This window comes from Camelina sativa, chromosome 7 (assembly GCF_030686135.1).
Source record: "Camelina sativa cultivar CO46 ecotype springtype chromosome 7, ASM3068613v1".
Lineage (NCBI taxonomy): Eukaryota > Viridiplantae > Streptophyta > Magnoliopsida > Brassicales > Brassicaceae > Camelina > Camelina sativa.
In genome coordinates, this window is record NC_141886.1 from 4,676,058 (window position 1) to 4,697,554 (window position 21,497).

The following is a 21,497-nucleotide window of genomic DNA, read 5'->3' on the forward strand; positions in this document are numbered from 1 at the left end:
TTCATGGTTTAAGATTTAGGGTTCAAGTTGTAGGGTTTAGAGTTTAGGATTTAAGTTTAGGGTATAGGGTTTAGGTTTTTGGGCTTATATGGATTCAGTATCTATGTGGTGTTATGATTACGAGCTAAGGATATATCTAACCAAATTTTAGTGGTGGAGAGTGTGAATGAGCTTTAAAGTAAACCCTAAACATCGTGATGTTTTTGGGTTTAGAGTATGACTTATGTTGATTTAGGGTTTAGGATACAACGACAACATTAAATCCATATGTTTATGGTTATGTGTATACCAATCGAATTTGTTGGTTCTAAAAATTTAGGGTTTAGGATATAACGACAACATCAAATCCATATGTTCATGGTCATGTGGATACCAATAGAATTTGTGGGTTCTAGAGATTTAGGGTTTAGAATACAACAGACAACATCAAATCCATATGTTCATGGTCATATGGATACCAATAGAATTTGTGGCTTCTAGAAATTTAGGGTTTAAGATACAACGACAACATCAAATCCATATGTTCATGGTTATGTGGATACCAACAGAATTTGTGGGTTCTAGAGATTTAGGGTTTAGGATACAACGACAACATCAAATCCATATGTTCATGGTCATGTGGGTGCCAATAGAATTTTTGGGTTCTAGAAATATAGGGTTTAGGATACAACGACAACATCAAATCCATATGTTCATGGTCATGTGGATACCAATAGAATTTGTGGGTTCTAGAGATTTAGGGTTTAGGATACAACGACAACATCAAATCCATATGTTCATGATCATGTTGATACCAATAGAATTTGTGGGTTCTAGAAATTTAGGGTTTAGGATATAACGACAACATCAAATCTATATATTCGTGGTCATGTGGATACCAATAGAATTTGTGGGTTCTAGAGATTTAGGGTTTAGGATACAACGACAACATCAAATCCATATGTTCATGGTCATGTTGATACCAATAGAATTTGTGGGTTCTAGAAATTTAGGGTTTAGGATATAACAACAACATCAAATCTATATATTCATGGTCATGTGGATACCAATAGAATTTGTGGGTACTAGTAACACATGAACATAAATGTGGGTATTAGTAACAATATCAAAGTTTGTTATCTAATCCATAACACATGACCATAAATGCGGTACTAACAACACATCAAATCCATATATTTGTAGTCATGTGATACCAACCGAATTTGCGAGTTATAAAGATTTAGGGTTTAGGATACAATGACAACATCAAATCCATATGTTCATAGTCATGTGGATACCAATATAATTTGTAGGTATTTGTAACAGATCGAAGTTCCTTAAAACTTATCCAAATGGATAACTACTTATGAATGCAATATTTTGTTAATCCATTATACATCTAATTTAAGCTTAAAGTATGTGGACAAACAGTCTATTTCATATTGAAAACTTAGTTAAATAAATTCATTAATTTCTAAATTATTTAATTAATTTAGTTTGGACTTATAAATTGTTGATTTGACTATGAAGACTAATTCAATTGTATTTGATTTAGATTAATCTCATAAATTATTATTTTTTTGTGGAAAGAAAAATATTGAAAAATGCAAAAAAAAATATTTATTTACAAGTTTCTTAAATTTTTTTTTGTGAACAACTAAAGTTACTAAACTTAAATATAGTAATGAAAAAAAAAATGTTAAAGAAACAAAATATTAAAAGAGAAAGAGATAGTAGAGTGAGAAATGAGAAAGAAAAAGAAAAAGTATAAAAGAAAAAGGTTAGTTTAGTTGGAGGGTGTAAATTGTAATTTGACATAAGAAAAGTATAGTGATAGTAGAAAGTGAGTGTGTGTGTGTTAATAGTTTAGGAGAAAGTGGGTGTAAGTGCAAAATTTCCAACTATAAAACGACGTCGTTTAAGCGTCCAATGTGGCATCCAGTTATCATATATTAACGGAACAGTAACACCATTACTCGATTTGATGGTTTTGGCTTGATTTCGATAGTTCATGTGGAAAATTCAAATTTTAGTAAAGTTCATGTAGTTTTAGGCACACTGCAAAGATCTGTGTATGAATACGATAAAGCAACTAAGTTCAGGGGGGAATTAGCCGTTTTCCCTCATTCTATGTTTTTCTTCCAAAATTAGCACACACGCTCAAGTTTTCCAAAACTAGCATTTTTATTTTTTTAATGTTTCTTTAAATTAATTATTAAATTTATAACAAAAAGAAGAAAAATTATATTCTCTCATTCTTCTTCTTCTTTTCACCAATCATATTTGGGATTAACGACGAATAAGTCAGATTTGGGGAAACTGTAAAATTAGTAAGTGGAGAATTGAGATTTTGGGTTTCTCTACGCATGTCTCTGCTCTCGAATCAGAGTCAACAGATCTCTCAGAACTTGTCACCGAGAAAGATAAATAAATTGCCGAGCTGCAATCTCATGTTGAGTCTCTCTATGCTTCACCGACGAAGTTTTTGGTGAAGACAAAGCTTCTGGTGACCAACAGTGGATCAGAGAATTAGCAAGCTCGATTTGGTAGGAAATAGAGATCGATTCTAATGCAAAAAGGTATGTCTTTTCACATCCTTCTCTGCAGTTTGCTTTACAACTCTGGGAATGTATAAATTCGGAGACTTTCCTAGAGATTCTTAGTTTGGATATTTACTGTGCTATGAAGGATTTGATGTTCAGTCTCTACATGTTTCAGTAGATTATAAGAAGCTTGATTTTGACTACCAGTGTGATTTAGATATTTGGAAAAAAAAAGTTGATTTTTCTTTGTTAGTTTCATTTGGTTTATGTAGTTTTTGTTGATTGGATTAGAACTGGAGAAGGAATCAACCAACGATTAAGCATAAGATGTGAACCAGCGCAGTGGATTTTGAAGTCTTGTAAGTTACTTTAAGTAGTTCTTGTAAAGAGAGAGAGAGAAAATCAAGGGCATATATTGTTCTTCACATAATAAGATGTGACCAACAGTTTGATCGGAGAAGACTAACAACACCATTTGTGACAAGCTTGGTGTGCCAAAGATCCTAGGTAAAGCCATAATTTGGGAATTAGAGTGTGTGTGCTTATGTGTGTTGGCCTTCAAGGCTTATGTGACTGCTTGGGTTATGTCTCTTAACAGGTTGGGTGAATTGTTTTGCTCATGCTGGTGACACAGTCTTGGAAGTGGCAGGAAACACAATGATGCAGGTGGGTTCTCTCTCTTTTTGGTTTGTCCATGCTTCTTTCTTACAATGCTTATGGATGTTAAAGCCTTGTGAACTGGGATGTTTTTTGCAGGTAAAGCAATTCAAAACTGAATTTGTGTCAGCAAGTAAACTGAACATAATAAATGGTTCGAATGACTCCAATGGATTTCCACAACGATCAGGAACTCTCAACAACTCAAACAACGGTAGCCTTGTGAACTGAGATGTTTTTTTTATGAAAGCTATCACGAATTTTAAAGGATCCTTCCTAAACATCATTCAATTCTTCCTAAATAATTTTGTTTGCATCCAGATTGGTGTGTAACCTATATTAATGTTTATTGTTATACTTTCTGCAAATGAACAGCTTTGCTTACTGGTTACACTCTTTTATTCTTTTCGTAATGTCAAAGAGCTCACTTTTCTATTTTGTTTATGAAAGTTGTCCTAAATTCTATAGAATTATTCCTAAACATCACTCAGTCTTTCATGAATAAATTTTCATTTATGAAAGCCCAATATGACAAAGATTACTCCATCAGTGGAAGGTAAAGATTTCATTTTTATTTATTTTTGTGCATATTCTGATGTTTTCCAATGTCCAGATTTTTTTGTGAAGGTCTTACTTAAGTTCATCATGAACTCTAAAATTTTATGAAGCTCATCCTCAAATTCAAGGACGCTTTCTTGAATGTCATGGATTCCTTCCTGAATTTTCAAAGAGTGTTAGGTGCTGGTTTTTGAAGTGCAAGAACATGAGAAAAAATTCTACGAGCTATCAACAAAAATTTGAATTGTGTAAAGAAGCATATATGAACAATGATTTTATGAAAATAAATTTGAATTCATAAAACAAGAAAACATTCAATATAAAAACTCAGCATTACTACAAAAAAAAAATTGAATAACATACAGAGAAATATAGTATATGTGGTTGCAAGCTAAACACAAACACATACAACAAAGGAAGAAAAAACCTATAAAGCCAAAAAATCTTTTAGTGTCCTCATGAAATGCTAACTTTTATGAAAGTCATCTTGAAGTTTAAGGAAGCTTTCCTGAATTTTGCGGAATCCTTCCTAAATTTTCATAAACCTTTGACTCTGAAAATTCCGGCAACCACTTCAACGCTACAGCTTCAATCATCACATGAACAACAAAATTACCCAACTATCAGTCACATTACTTGTAAACTTAATCCCAAATCTGCCTTTCCTCACTAAAATCTTTTTGATAATCTCCTTCGCCAATTTTCTCCTAATCTCAAGCGTCTTAAATATCATCTCCCTCTCACTCTCTCCGTCGTTATCACCATTAGAGTGAGAAAATTACGAATCGAAGGAAGAGAGGAAGCAACATCTGCATCATAACCAGATTGAGCGTAGATTGAATCAGAAAACTGTGGAGCTCTTTAGGTTAAAGAGACAGCTTGAGTAGCTTAAAAATGCCAAGACTTCCAAATTCGACATCCGCACTCATCGGCCATAGGCTTAACCTTCACAATAAAACAAAACTACCAAATCAATATCATTCTCGATGATTGAATTGATACACAAAACGAAAGAGGAAGTGTACCCACTAGAGAGAAGAGAACCGAATCCTGTTATGGAGATCCAATTATCCGATGCGAGAAGCTTCTCAAAATCAGATTTATCTTCCAATTCGATCACATGCGACAGCTCGGAACTGCGGATGTCAGCAGACATGAATGCTTCAATTGATCGCCGGCGATTTTGTCGAAGCTCCGATCTCATGTAAACACTCAACAATGAGACGACGGAGATATGTAGAGAAGAGGTACGTGATTTTCACTTGGGCTAAGAAAGCGCGTAAGAATTGATAATGAATTGATAATTTTAGTATTTAATATTTAATTAAAATATGTGTGCTAGTTTTGGAAAAATATGAAAGTGTGTGCTAAACTTAAAAGAAAAACTTAAATTGGTGCTATGTTTGAGAATCTCCCAAAATTGAAACCAATAAGAAAATAATAGATAAGTTTGAGAGGGTTTCAAAGATATCTCTTGTAGAAGATATTCTTTTTTTCTCTCTCTCCAGAATATCTTAAATTTTTATATTAAAAATGTACTACATACACTAATAATATATGCGATAGAAGTGGTCTTAGATAACAATTCTTATATAACGAAGAGAAGTGAAAAAATTAAACGTGATTTTGATAAAAATGTACGACGTCAAAAAATTTCCTACCCTTACACTTTAGAGTCCCAACCTTCCAACAAACACTCAAGTCGTCAAGTGCTCTATTTCATAGGTGAACTTTACTAAGCAAGAGTTGCAATAGTGTGGATTTAGTCGGTGGAGGAATTTATTGTTGTGGGCCAACTCAACTCACTCTGGAATTTCTACACTATCGGCTGACCCAAGGTCTTCAAGGGGAGGTAAGTGTTTTGTTTTCGATCATTTTATGTTATTTCATGATCATACTCATTGTAGTTATAAATATGAGACTAACTAATAATTGTTCCATAATTGATAACTAGAATGATTATGTTCATGAAATAAACATAAAATGATTGAATGCAAACACTTAGTGTTCTGAAGGTTGGGACGCTAAACTAGTTATAAAATATGAAGCTAACTTATAAATGGTTGATTCGATGTGTGTGCGGAAGATCTAGGAACGGGAAGGCTTCACGAGGCAGCTATGGCCGTTTTCTCGACTGGCTATCCTTTGCTAGGGGACGACAAGAGCTTCTGGCGGATTTTCAACCGGTTTCTCCTCGTGACTCATGGTCTGCGTTTGGTGAGTCTGTTTCAAATCTACCTCGAACATGCCACGTTTGGTGTTCCGAAGATCGTGTTCTTCTTCGATCATCTCCACTAGAGTTAAGTAGTTTAGATACCCCCATTAAAATCATAATACAAATCTGAAAAGGTATGAAAGAAAAGTGAGAGAGGTATAATAAGAAACCCATCTCACACTTATCACTTTTGTATTGATCTGTTTTTTTTAACAAATTCAAATTAACTGAAATAACTAAATGTTATTATTTTAATGAGCGTGGATCTTAACAAATGGATATGCTCTAAACCTAAACATCATAGTCACCCTAATCTACCATATCGAAAGGCTTTTGAAAGACTATACTTATTATTAATGAGTCATTTAATCCCCATTAAAAAGACAAAAAATCAATAAATATTCTTATATAATTATGCAAAAGAAGTTATAAACAAGGAGAAAAGAAGTCTAGATTACATAAAAATAATCAAGATTCATACAAAATCTAAAAAGACAGTAGAGTATTGCAAACTAGCATGCGTACGGTTTAGTGTATTTAGAATTGCTCAACAATAAAATGATGGGTCTTCTAGGGCTCAGCGTGGGATAAGCATGCCGCTGGAGGGAAGTCGATGTGGACCATGTGGTCATAGGGGTTTCTACAAACTGCCGGGAGTAACCACTGGAAGATAAGAAAGTTATAATGTATATATCTCACATCGACGTTGTCATGACTCATGCCATTGCAGTCATAGCGACGTCGTCATGGTGGGTGTCGCCATGTGACCACTGGGTTTCGGTCTCATTCTTCAAATCGTTCTCTTGATATTTACCTTCATCTCATTTGGCTCCTTTAACTTCCTTTTGGTCGAAATGCACCACAAAACACCCGTTCTTCATGATCCCACTGTATACACTTAATAAGCACAAATACACACCTAAACATGTCTAAATGCAACCACCGGTGCAGTGGGCTAGTGGTTTAAGTGCAGGAGTTGGATCCTTGTGCTCCCTAGTTCGATTCCTGGTAGGAGGGATGCTTTACGCCATGTCATAAGGTATTAGTAAAGACTGGTCCCGGGCCATAGGGAGATTAAGGCCCAGGCCCGAACTCCTTCTAGTTAACAAAAAAAAAAAAAAACATGTCTAAATGCTATACGAAACCGGTGAAAACGAGATGAAAAAGGTATAAACCTACTTAAACCATGAGACATTATATATGACACAATTGAAAACAAAAAAAATGGCACAATTGAAAATTAAAAATATAATCCGGCGACGTAAAGCGACTTACTTACTTTGGAGCTAGTATATTTTTTTAGTCGGGTCCATTGGTTTATACAGTTTGTTGAACTCCACACACATGAGAAGGATTTTTAAAATTGTGCCACAGGAAAAAGCAAGCTGTCTTACCATCCGCCCACAAGCTCCTTTGCAGGGCGTGACAATTGATTGAAGTTTTGTGATACTTTTATATGATTAACAAAACGAAAAAAATCCTATAATATATATATATATATATATATATATATTACTATTAGAGAAGTTATTTTTCTAAATTATATTCTTTAAGTTTCACTATATATCTCACAATTCCCCAAAACAAAACAAAAATAAAAACAACTTAAAAAACAATTTTTGTATGTACGTATTACGCATATGCCAACACTAAATCGATCTTTCAAAACTTTAATAGAGACTATCGATTTCTAAAATCAAATCTCATTAAAAAAATTTCCCTAATTTTTGTTCAAACTTTTTCTTTTGTTTTTTTTCGTTTTATTAAAAAGCTGAATCATCACAGAAAGAATGTTAAACAGACTCACCTATAGTCATATCTTGTGGTAGACCTTCATAGAAGAAAAACAAAAAAAAGTATACCAATAAAATACGAAACTGGCATGTGTTTTGAGTTTTATACATTCAGAACTGTTGTGGATGTAATATTGAATTTTATATGGATTATTAAGAAGAGAATTATTTAAAAACTTCTCTAGAAAAGTGGGGAGGTGATAAGGTCCCGATCAGAGTTTACAAGAACAGAAGACTAAATAAAAGATGATGACAGAAGGCTAGAGAGCACAAAGGAGTGAGATGCAAAGAAACTGCTCCGAATTGTATCTCATCATCTGTGCTCTCTATCTTCTGTCAACACTATCAATGCCTCCCAAATCATTAGAAATCAGTATTTTGATTTGCGCTTGGAAAACAAATATGGCGTACTAAAAGAACCTGAAACAAACCCCTGATGGACATCAAGAAGTACTCGTTTTGAAAAAGAACAAGTTTGATGATCCTATGACTCAAGATCTTTTAGTGTATAGGCGTATGTATGGGTGTACAGAAATACCAAAAAGAGTTGTTGATGAGATGATGATGATGGTGAGATTTCTTGAAGTCACTATTTATAGACGCATAGAGAGCAGCAAGATGACTTCTCCGCGCTCCAACTGATCAATTGGTATTTTTGTTTCAGCAAGTTTGGAATAATGTTGTAATGGATTGGTTCCTTTGGTATATACAGCTTTCAAATTCTATTCTTGAATGGAAAAAATAATCTTATATTCTTGTTGAAAGAAAAAATTATTATCCCCGCCCGGTCAATGTCCAAGCTCAATACTATTTTGGTATTATCTACCTGTTTTGCTATATAGCTTTACTTCTTCTTCTTCTTTTTTTTTTTTTTTTTCAGTTTATACAGCTTTACTTGTTTTGTTTTCTTTCCTTTTGTCAAAAAAGCTACTTTGTATCTGAAAAATATACTTATATAATTCAAGAATAGGTAGATAGTGCCAAATAAAGCCAATGTATGTATAACAATTTTGGTATGTATTTTTTGAACAATGTTGATTTTGGTAGAACAATGAGTCTCGCGGTAATGGACGGCAGCTTTAGCTTAGATTTTCAATATGGATTTATATTCGTTGGTCCAATCAATTTTTAAGGTTGAATTAGGGTTTTCTAATTATACTCTTGTATTTCTTTCTTCCCACTGTATTTTATTTTATCAATTTGTCCACCAATAACACGATCTCAGTTACCCATGAAAATTAGCAAGTTTCAATTAGTTTTCTAAGACTATATTAATTACAACATTTCCAATATATTTCATTTTGTCCATGAGACATGGCTTTGATAGTTACAATCTGGCCCTGAGACTAAAATTCAAGCCTAGTTGGCATATTAGGCAACGTAAAAAAAGAGACGAGATGATTGAGCATTGTGGTTTTTACTCGATTTAATTCATAGGGCGAGATCGAATTGAACCGGATCATAAGATATATATTTATTTCATAAGATATATCAACTACATATAATGCTGATTTTTTTTTCTTTTAAATTGATGAATATTATTACTGGCTTAAGAATATATTTTCTCTAATCCAGCTGTAACTGTAGTATGTGGGTCTAACTCAACTTCATAGTTCCGCACAGATATATATATATTTCTGTCCATTCATGTTTAGTTATGTATCAGAGTTTTAAGGGACTGCATTTTTTTTTTCATTTCAAGAAAATAGACTTTAGCAGACAGCAATAATATAGACTGATTAATCCTACTTTAATTAAGCTACAGATATGTTTTTAATTAATCAGATCGATTCATATCTATATAAACTATTTTTCTTACTAGTTTAACCAATTAACAAAGAAAGAGATAAAGTATGAATCGGCTCTCTTCTCTTGTCTTGTCATACAGTTGCCCTAAAAACATATGGGTCGAGTAAATGGGGTTGACTGCTTTGTTGCGGTTTTGTTTTGTTTTTTATTGGTTTTGCTTTTGTTTCCTTGGTCGATAGTCGCTCATTTGTAATTGTACATGTTATTTCTTGTGAAGATATATAAATCCTCTAGTATAAAAACATTTCACACATTTAATAGTATAATAGGGTTTTTATAACCCTGCATACACATTTAAAAAGAAATTTTCCCTTCTATTTTTTTCTAATAAACTTACAAGTTACAATGTTAAGCAAGTTGAGCTAAGAACCCCCAAAAAAGAGTAACTAATGGCCCCAAGACTAAATTCCCACAGTGGGAAAAGAACTAATTCACAAAAATATATTGATTATTTTGTATCAGGCTTACAATTGATGTGGTAAGAACATCATTTTTAAAAACTAGATTTTCAATTATTATAGTATTAGATTATATAATTCAAATATATATATATATATATATATATATATATATATATATATCAAACACCAAAGGTAAATGTTTTTGCACATATACATATAGCTTCAGGTCCATAGTTAGAAGTATTTACAACCTAAACTAGCCATTTATGGATAATAAATTGAATGTTAATTTTGAAGAAAAAAAGAATATTAGGGTTAATACAATTTTTGTGGTATTTGTGTGTGTGTGGTGAGATCATGGATGATGGATGCAACAAGAACATAGCCAATAGAAGAAAAAAAAGGTGAAAAGGGAACAAAGAATCCGACAGAAACAGTGTCTTATCCTCATCTCTTCATTTCTCTTTGGGGAAAGCATATTCTTACTTGTCGCTTCCTATAGCTTCTTCCTTATTCTCTTTTGCTTTTCTCAACCCTATCTCCATTCCTTTTTCTTCGCTACACTATTCTCCACTCACTCCATTTATTCTTTTAAATTTATATTATATAAGTATAATAATTAAATAATTAACCTAATAAAATAGGAAAATTCTTTAAAATATTATAAAAATAATTTTGTTTCTAAATTTAATATATCATCTCTCAAGTTTCAAAAATAGCATAATGGTTCAAAATTAAACCTTAAACCCCTTAAACTCTACCTATTAAACCCTACTACTTAAAACTATATCCTATGTAACATAGTCAACCAAACTTAAAAAAAAGTTCTGAAATATATTTAAGTATTGTAATCATATCAACTAATACTATTTTTAAAAATTGGTATAATAAATTGTAATTATCCACAAAACTTGTTTTAGTACAATTTTAAGATATTTCTCATAAACAAATATTCATGAGATATTATTGTACATAATATTTATCTATACAATTATATCATCACCACCACACCACTGTTCACAAAAAAAAAAAAAAAAAAAAATCACTACCACACTACTACCACTGTCATTGCTAACATCATCAGTCCTACCGCTGCTAATCATCTCAATTTTTTTTCCTGTTGCCACCGTTATCACTACCACACCATCACCACCACTACTTCCACCTTTGTAATTTCTTCTCTGCCGGTTCATCGCCCCACCACCTACCACTCCCATTACCATCATTACCACCATCACTGTTACCACCACCTTTCCCTATTTTGTATACCCTTTATACTATTTACTTAATTTATATATTATTACTTTAATTTATTTATTGAAGTGTGTTAGTTTTTAAGAAGATCCTATATAGATATTGTTACTGTCTCTGAGTAGTTTTTACATATTATATACTATATATATATATATTATATATAATTAAAAGAACTAATTAGGAAAGTCATATAAGTTTATTTCTGATAAATATGAAGTTATGTACAACAGTAATGTGAAAATGCAGGGCTGCATAAAGATATTGTAAACTATAAACACATGTAGTTTAGAACATAAGATTCCATATTATAGAGCATCATCACTTTTAGGTCAAGCCAATATTTACAGGGGCACATGCGATCTTATCATCTTTACAACAATCTGGACAAACTTGAGTGAAGAATACATAAAAAATATATATATTATAGACATAGATACTGATATTAGTTGCAAACTTGCAATGCACATTATCATTGACTAGACAATGCTGTGACAGTACGCCATATTTGTACCTAGATTCATTGTCTTTGGTTCCAAATATAATTTAGGTTTTCTTTGTTACTATATATGATAAATAATGCATACAAAAATTATTTTATATGGAAAGACACGCAATAAATCAAGTTACTAAAATTCTTTCCATCTATAGTTTTTGCAAATTAATTCAATTTTGTTACACTAAATTTTTATAAGACAACCTATGGACATAGTTTAATTTTGGCTCCTTAGTTACACGGAATATATCTAGTGGAAATATGCATACATATGTATATATATTCCAATAGATTGATTTTACAGAGCATTCTATTTAATTCGATATCTCAGGGACTTTCAAACTCACATTCATTCATTATGTGGGAATGAGTGTTCCATGGAATATAGCTTGAAGGCTCTAGAATTGGTTTCCAACATCGACGGAATCTCAACTTATCAAAGTGATAAGACTTATATGCTTACTTCAACTTTCACTTTGAACCATGTTTTTTGCATAACACTATTTGAATCCGGTTCTCGCTTGTAGGTCAAATCAGCCATGCTAGAACATTATACACGGTTCACCAATTGGATAAGGTTTTTTCTTTCTTTTTTTGTTCCACCATCATTCAGGGCAGGGACTAACAATTATAGCTACCCAAATCTTATTTGCTTCATACTTGTTGGTAGAATGCCTTCTTGGTACAACGACATATTTTAACAATAGTGATAATATCATAATTTGTTTTGTAGCTGTTAATCAGTATCATTAACATTTTTCAAACACTTATTGAAAGTCTAAAATATACTTGAGCGCAGTTTTACCAACGTATAACGACTACAAAATAAAAATAAATTAGTTGTTTGAAGTTGGCGACCGGAAAACAGAAACAAAGCTTACTACTATTTGATGTTTGCTACGAGATGAACATGTCGTCAATCATATGGTATTTTTACTTTATGTGGTTTGGATATGGCGCAATCTGTTTTTGATAGGTTAATTTTCTTTCTTTAGTTTTTTGTTCAAAAGATAGTTAGTTCTTGCGTCGTTCACTAGTTTCAAATTTTTGGCCGTCGGTCAAAAAAGGGAAATTGATAGTACTATCCTAATTGAATTCTTGAACATGATTGCTTGAAATTTTTTTAGAAAAAGAGTTTGTAAAAAATTTCGGCCGCTGGAGGGAGGTTTCAGAAACACTAATGTCGTCAAATCTTTTTTGGTATTATTGCCGATTCATCCTTTTATTTTCATCGAAACTCAAATGACATTTATTCAGATTGACATGCTATTTACATGGCAAGGCAAGCTCTTATGGAGATCTTTGTTATTTCTTTGGCCTTGAATGGTAGTAGATTCTAATATAGTTTGTATTTTATGTTTTTGAAACCCCCCCCCCCCCCCCCCATGTTTTCTCCAATCAAGATTAATTTAGCCTAAATGGATTCTCTAAAATAGGGAAAATAGTTTTTAGGTTTTTTTTTACAATTCTTAATAGTATCCAAAATCCACATAATTAGAGATTTAAAAAAAAAAACACTTACCACACTTCTTACTTATTTTTCTTTTATTACAAAAACTAAAAACTCAAAAATCAAAAACAAAAAACCATAATCTAAAAAACCATTTAAAAATCCACTACCATTCAGTTTCTACATAATAGCACTGATATAATAAGTCGGTTTTCTACTGCTTTACGAATCACAAGAAACAAAATCAAAATTTTGAATTTTTCGAATTAAGTAACGTTAACGACATAATGCTTAGTTACCATAATATTAAAGACTCAACGATGTTCCAGTTTCAAGTGTTCAACGAGTCTTTACTATAATGGATTGTGGTGATTTGTGTTTCGAATTTTGGGTTTTTACTTCTGTCATTTATGTCAAAATGTTTCCCTATTTTGGGACAGATTTTTTGGGGTTTCACTCTCATTTGCTTAATTTTTCAAGATTTCAGTCTCGCTGGCTTAAAATTCAAAAGTTTTCAACTCTTCTTGCTTTCGTAATGATTTATGTGGAATTCAATAAAACAGAAAATTGGACAAAGAAAAAAAGAGATTCACGAACATGATTTGATAGAATCTTATGCAAATTACACTGTAGTTTTGGTGGCTTTGAATTAACTGACAAATTGCGAGCCAACCAAATTAACTTTAGAAGAGTATATGGGATTAAACTACAGATGATCGATCGATATGATTGGGACTTTCTCAATGTGGAATGTGACGCAATGATAACTAAGACTTTCTCGAAGTGGAATGTCTTAAGAAGCCTCCAAACCAACTACTATGATCGATCCTCTATAGGTATATCAATTAAATAATTTGCTAAATTTATTGGTCATATATATACTTATCCAAGACCACCAAAAGGTTAATCCTAAGTATCCATCGATCAAAACGTTTAATTTGAAATTGATCAAATTGAGATTATTCTCCTTCAAATATCTTTAGTTTTCGTTCAAAATCAACAGTAAAAATGAATATTTGAGAAACAAATGAAAAATTAGTATACCACCACCTTTTTAATGTTTAATTCAAAATTATTAAACTTTATGAATGAATATGGAATGTTATGTTTGGGTCGACTTAGCTCAATTATTTTTTTCTTTCTCATTGGTGCGTCGTTGGTGTTAGTGATCAATGGATCGGTGCGTTTAGAAAATTTAGTTTTTTTTTCTCTTATTAATAGTCTATTTATGTTTAGGGTTTTAGTAAGTTTTTATTGATTAATGATATTGTGTTTATGTCGCCTTCTCCGTAATCTGTTTTTGGTAGATCTATCGAAATCACAACAAATAAATTTTTGGATTTTAGAATTAAGCGATCATTTAGTCATTTAGTCTATCCCTAATAAGTTTGTGGTACGCCGGTCCACATAAAATGATAGATCATATGTGTTCGATAATATTTGTATCCACTTTTGGATATAATCTTAGCTAAATGGAAGTTTTGTATTGATTTAGTTAATAAATAAACAAAAAAAAAAAGCATTTCGAATACATTGTCAATTGATTGATGGTCTCATAGGGATATGACAAAACAGAGAATTGGAAAAAAAATTGTTGCCAAAACGAGTTTCGAAGAATAAAAAAATGAATGATTGGGCTTCATGTCTTTATTCCATTTTGGGTGGGTATCTTTTAAATAAAGATTTGATCATCTTATTCTTCGTCGTCTTCTCATATATCTCGTGTTTCTTTTTTGTTTTTTTTTCTTGGCATTCCAAAGACCCTAGCCGCATAGCTGTAGTTTATACTATACGATCTTTTTTTAAATACCTTTACTCATGAGCAAATTAAAATCGTTTAATTTATGAGAAAATGTTGTAATATATTTTCTTTTGTTTTACCCTTTTTGTATTCAAAACGTTTACAAAATCCAAATAACATATATTATTATATTTCTGAAATTCACTAAAAGTACTAATTGTATGTTTACTCCGCTTTGGTAATAATATATTATGTTTTACAATTTACTGGGGTATATATATATTTTAGTAATTGAGTTTCACATTAAACATTACATGGGAGATGATTGAACTTCCAAAGAGCATACGTTAGTATCAATTTATCATGTACGAGATGAATGGTTGAAAATTATTGAACCGGATAGTCAAAATAAGATTCAACGGACGGTGAAGTGCATTGCGCATGACGAAAGATTAAGGGTGGTGCCAATAAAAAGTGATATCTTCGCCCACAGTCGCGGCGGTTCTAGCTTGGCTGAATGAAGGTGTAGCATTGAGTTGCTTCCAAAGTAGTATATATATATAGGGAGGTTTGCATAATTTGAGGATGAGCTTTGACATTGTGTCAAGTTTCTAGATCTTGGTATTGATATTGTAATGCACAAAAAGAAAAGATATGTTGGTTGGGTTCAAACATGCAATACACGGTAATCGTTTTGGTAAGAATTGTGATTAATTAAGTATAATGCGAGTGTGACCTCACATTTAATATCAAATAAGTATACTGCGAGTGTGACCTCACATTTTTTTTTTTTTGTCAATTATGCGCCGTTAAGATAACGGATCAAGATACAAACTTGTCCCTATGGAAAGCCAATCATAACCCGGTGACCTTATATGGAAAAAAGATGGTTCACAGGTGTTTGTTCTACCGAAACAATAGATCCGGACAAAATAAAAGATAAGCTTAAGCTAATACAGAACATAAGACAGAACACAAGACATAAGGACCAAACCCAATAAGATAACACCAACCCGAAATAGATAGGCCACTCAATAAGACAAAAGACACGCCAAAAACTTGCCATCATCTGTGTTGAGGGAGAATGCCACACGAGAAGCAAGAGTCTACGTGTAGTTTTGATGAGTCCTCCTTGCATCGAAAGTGTCTAGACATTGGATCCCTGAAAAGGGAGACCACAAGTAGGACGAGAGATAACTCTCGCGAAACAGCCACACCATGCCAACAAGATCTTGTAAACCGAGAGCGAAGAGTCATAGCACGTGACTTCTATCGCCGTCCCAACGTTACCTCCACCTTCAATGACGAGTGTGACCTCACATTTAACATCAAATATTATATCTTGTTTCTCACATACATATCTCTTTTACACGTATAGTTCTGACTTCTCTTTACACGTTCAAAAGCTCTGACTCTCTCTCTTTTTTTTTAATCCGAAAGAGGTAAAACATTTTTTTTTATTAACAATAAAAGATTTTAATATCCGTATATATACCCAAGGAACTCAGTTGATCAACAATAATATTCCAAACTTGTTGAAACAAAAAGAAGATTATACTATAATATACAATTGAAGCGGAAAAAATATTTCGCTTCGTCTGTGCATCTATAAATAGTGGCTTCAAGAATTCTCATTATCATCATCTCAACAACAACTCTTTTTGGTATTTCTCTACAACCAACATACACATACTGACATACACTTTGTATAGGACAAGATCTTGAGTCATATATTATATAGCTACAATGATCATCAAACTTCTCCGTTTTAACACAACTTCTTGATGTCCGTAAGAGGTTTGTAATGTCCATAAGAGGTTTGTGGCAGGTTCTTTCAATACGCTATATATTTATATATATATATTTTTTTTTTCAATCGCAAATCAAATATCGATCTCTAATGGTTTGGGAGGCAATGATATATATATAGTGTTGACAGAAGATAGAGAGCACAGATGATGAGATACAATTCGAAGCAGTTTCTTTGCATCTTACTCCTTTGTGCTCTCTAGCCTTCTGTCATCACCCGTTATGTCGTCACCCATCTTCTTTCAAAATATTATACATATATACAAAACTATGTTCAATCTCGTTTCTTCCATGTCTTAATTTCTTCTACTTGTAACTACAAAGAACGCAAATTTAGCTGTAAACATGATTTTGTCAAAAGATATTATATTGCACTTACATGTTGTTATAGATATAATATATTCTTTCCACCAAAAAATTAAGATATAATATATTATTATTATTATCTTCAAATCTCGGTTTGAATTATCATGTATTTTAATTAGGCTTCACCCTCTCTCTCTTTTTTTTTTTGGTTAGAGTCAGCAAACTTCTTTAGTTATTTTTATACCTGAAATCTGAATCATGAATGTCATATAAGAGCACAATATATAGGTTCAAATATTTAAAATGTGGACATTACTTCGATTTTGGAATTGGTAAGGGTAGAATGAAAGTATGTAATAGGTGAGTATCTTGAATATTTATATTTGATATGGTTGGGAAAAAAATGAAACAATTCAATCGTTTCAACTACCTCAAAAAGAGCCCTTAAATGGGGTTCTTCAAACATCAATTTGTTTCATTGTGGGGGTTAAGGTAAAATTGTGTGTTTAAGTCTGTATTTCTTATATCTACTTTTGTTAATTTAACAGTTTATATCTTTTGATGTTTATATAACTTATATATGTTCAATAAAATATTGCTTCACATACAAGAGATCATTCAATTTAAAAATGTCCATATATACCTATGATTTATGGAGAATTTCGCCTCTCGCGGTTAATCTCACATTTCATGGGGCTCTCAATTTGGCAAAGCAATCTCACGTGGCTTCATAGAGAGTATCACTCTCTCAGCAGCACTTCAACCTTCCTGCGGCTCATAGCAACACAAACAGTCATCTATGTGATATGGTGAGAGAGAAATAACCAGATCTCCAACAACTACCGCATCCGAAACCGAAAGCATAAGGGAATATTGTTGATCAGGCCATCAGGGAATCAAAAACACTTGTCTTGCCAGCAATTTAGTCAACGATTAATCCTAAAAGCTGATAGCTAGGTTTAAAGGCTTTGTGTCAAAGAGTACATTGATTTCGAACACAGTCTAATATAGTTGGAACATATACAGTATCGTAGTCATGTTACCACAACAAAATCATCAACGGAGATCAACCAATCCGCAGAAAATTCACGACCGTCCATATGAAAGGCAACAATAATTTGACCCACTCAATACTCAAAATTTGACCCACTACTCAATAAACATGTGGCGGCCTGTACACAGAGAGACAAGAGTAACATGGGTTTCGAACTTTGTTAGTAGGCTGAACTCTTTACTAAGCCTGGCCCAACGCTTTACTATGTTATGTTAGTTTCTTTCTTTCTTATTATATTTTCAGAAGAAGAAAGTTTTAGTTATGTGAAGACAAAAAGAAGTAAGTTTCTAATCATTTGCTTCTAGTGCATAGTCACATTTCTTTTATAGACTTTGTTATATTCCGACGACTTTGTTAAATGTTCATGTAAACTCGGTTCCAAATTTAGTATATATCTTTTACGAAATAATATATTTTTCTTCGTTTCAAAAATGAGTGAATGACAATCAGTGATGAGGAGGAGATCGATGATTATCTAACCTCGACGTCAGTGCAGACGTGCAATGGATGATAAATGTAATAAATATGATCTTTACTATGATGATGCATATGTGAACTGTGAAGTTGACGTTGTTACGTCTCTTTGTGTTTGATGCGTATTCACGCTTTAAAATGAGTAAACGATGGTCTATTTTTATGTTGAATATTTCTTCACCCGCAAGACGATTTTCGGATGAAAGCTACAAAGTAAGATTATCTTTACTTGTTACTATGACTGAATATCAATAAAGATAACCTTATATTGTTTGCTTATCTCGTGTCATTCGTAGATTCTTTGAACAATTTGCTTATATCTCCCGAAACCATTTAGATATATAGTAAATAATGTTTCTATTAAGAATTTGTTTTAAAAAAAAATATTTTAGAAAACCTTATAAACATAAATTACTTTGAAATAAGGAAGTGTGATATATCAATAATATACATTATGTTGGGTTTGAATGAAGGTGGTAACACAAATGACAGTAGCACAAATTAATAGGCTACATGTCTTGGTAATAATGTGAAGTGTTTTAGAAGTCATTTTTGGTTTTAATTTACTGACCAAAAAAATAAACTATTATATATTGTATCCGTTTGATTAAAGAGTGACACACAAATCTAAATCATTATTGATCAAGATACTCGTTGAATGCTAAGTATGTATATATTATTTTGAACTAGTTGAACAAGTTGAAACTTATCTGTCAGATTAGTTGAGTAGAGTAGACAATTAAATTAATTACGAAGAAAAAATAAAATCGCAAAATCTTCTTCCAATCAATTTATTAACACCTCGTGACAAGCATGTTTTTTTTATTAAAAAATATATATATATATATATATTGACGTGTGTGAGTTGTATTGTTGTTTCAATGAATTTTTATTTGATAAAATAAGCCTCGTATTGCTTGTATTTGCTCGAGAGATTCAAAGACTTCAAATTTCAATAATAGTTTCTCATCACTCCATTATTGAGATTTATCATTAATGCTGAAGAAGTATATAACAATAATACATACAATATACACATTGAAAACTGTACTTATTTTATTTTTTTGTTTAACCACCGTTAGTTTTTTTTACATATTGTCACACAAGTTAAATCATATAAAGCTGATCAGTATAGTCGTCGCTCAATACCATAACTTGACCCAACCACCAAATATAATAAAAAGCGAGAGAGATGAACGGCGAGGGAAAGGTGGTTTGTGTCACCGGAGCTGCCGGATACATAGCTTCTTGGATTGTTAAGCTTCTGCTAATTCGTGGCTACACCGTCAGGGCCACCGTTCGAAACCCATGTATGTGTCTTCTTCATCTCTCCTTTCTTCTCCTTTAGCTTCCTAAGCTAGTTTGGAGTAAGCAATTTAAGACCTGACATATTTATTTATTTTTTTCCTCTAGTGGATACAAAGAAAACAAAGCATCTTCTTCAACTTGAAGGTGCAAGTGAAAGACTAAAACTGTTCAAAGCAGATCTTATGGAAGAAGGTTCTTTCGACGAAGCTATAGAAGGATGCGACGGTGTATTCCATACTGCTTCTCCGGTTTTATTCAACGTTACAGATCCTCAGGCACGTTTAATGACTTCAAACTATATATTTTTTCTTTTCAAGAACACAATAGTTTCATTTATTTATATGCTTTGTCGATTTGGAGTCTTTTCTTCAGACTGAGCTGATTGATCCGGCCGTTAATGGTACTTTGAACGTTTTGAAAACGTGTGCAAAAACATCCACTGTGAAGAGGGTCATCTTAACGTCGTCCACAGCTAGTACTGGTTCTCCTGACCCAAACGTCATGGTGGACGAAACCGTCTTCAACGATGCAAGTCTTTGCTACCAGATGAAGGTCCTTAAATCATGTGCTTTTGTGATGACATAATCAGCCAGTTCATGAGAATTCACTCTGTTTCTTACCTTTTTTATTTGTTTTCAACTTTCCAGGAATGGTATGCATATTCGAAAATATTAGCTGAGGAAACTGGATGTCGGTTCGCTAAAGAAAATGGGATTGATTTGGTAGTAATGAATCCAGGAAACGTGATCGGACCAGTTTTGCAGCCAACTCTTAATTACTCTATAAGGGTAATTGTGGATCTGATGAATGGTAAAATCCCTGTTTATAGTTGTTACTACAGGTTCGTAGACGTGAGAGATGTCTCTCTTGCTCATATCAAAGCGTTCGAGGTCCCTTCTGCTAGTGGCAGATACATCATTGTTGATCCAGATGTATCAATGAAAGACATTCATAAGCTTTTACATGAATTGTTTCCTGAATTGTGTCGTGATGATAAGTAAGTTTAAGTTTTATACCTTAATCTTTGTTTATACTCTTATATTGAATCCATAAGCTAATCAACAACACTTTATTGTAGGGATGGAGAGAATGAGCTGAGTGAATTCGCATACAAAGTGTGTGTCGATAAATTGAAAAGTTTGGGAATTGAGTTCACTCCTATGAAAGAAAGTCTCAAGGACACTATTGTTAGCCTTAAGGAGATGTCTCTTCTTATATGATTCATTGACAAGAATCATAGCTTTCTTTTTCTTGTGATTTGATAATTTACTCTTCTGGAGATTAATAAATATGTTGTCCAAGCTTCTATGTAATGAAATATTTATTAAAGTTAAAATAAAGTCATAAGTTTAAGATAAAAATAAATTTCCTGATTTTTTAAAAATTGTAAATGAATTTACATATCTCTGTCTGTGTGTGTGTTATAAAATAAATGAGAAGTCATTTTCGAAATGAGAAGTCATTTTCGAATCACTAATGTACAAAACATTAATATACCTGTTCCAACTTGTTAAGATCAACCGAGAAACTTATGTCTAGCTATGGCAGACTCTAAACAGAGGCCTCACCTTAAAATGTCATCCGACACAAGTACTGCATTCTCAAAGTGATTTCATCAGGTAACATCAAAAAAAAGTAAGCTAACTGAGAGAG

General features: G+C 32.5%; 1 protein-coding gene across 1 annotated transcript; it reads left to right on the forward strand.

Moving 5' to 3' along the window:
- Positions 1 to 19,411: 19,411 nt before the first annotated feature.
- Positions 19,412 to 21,296, forward strand: LOC147940860 (phenylacetaldehyde reductase-like). Its single transcript, XM_087460137.1, has 5 exons — positions 19,412 to 19,846; positions 19,950 to 20,119; positions 20,217 to 20,396; positions 20,492 to 20,841; positions 20,923 to 21,296. Exons 1-5 carry the CDS (start codon positions 19,729 to 19,731, stop codon positions 21,062 to 21,064), a joined length of 960 nt encoding a protein of 319 aa, XP_087316263.1. The 5' UTR covers positions 19,412 to 19,728; the 3' UTR covers positions 21,065 to 21,296.
- Positions 21,297 to 21,497: the final 201 nt, after the last annotated feature.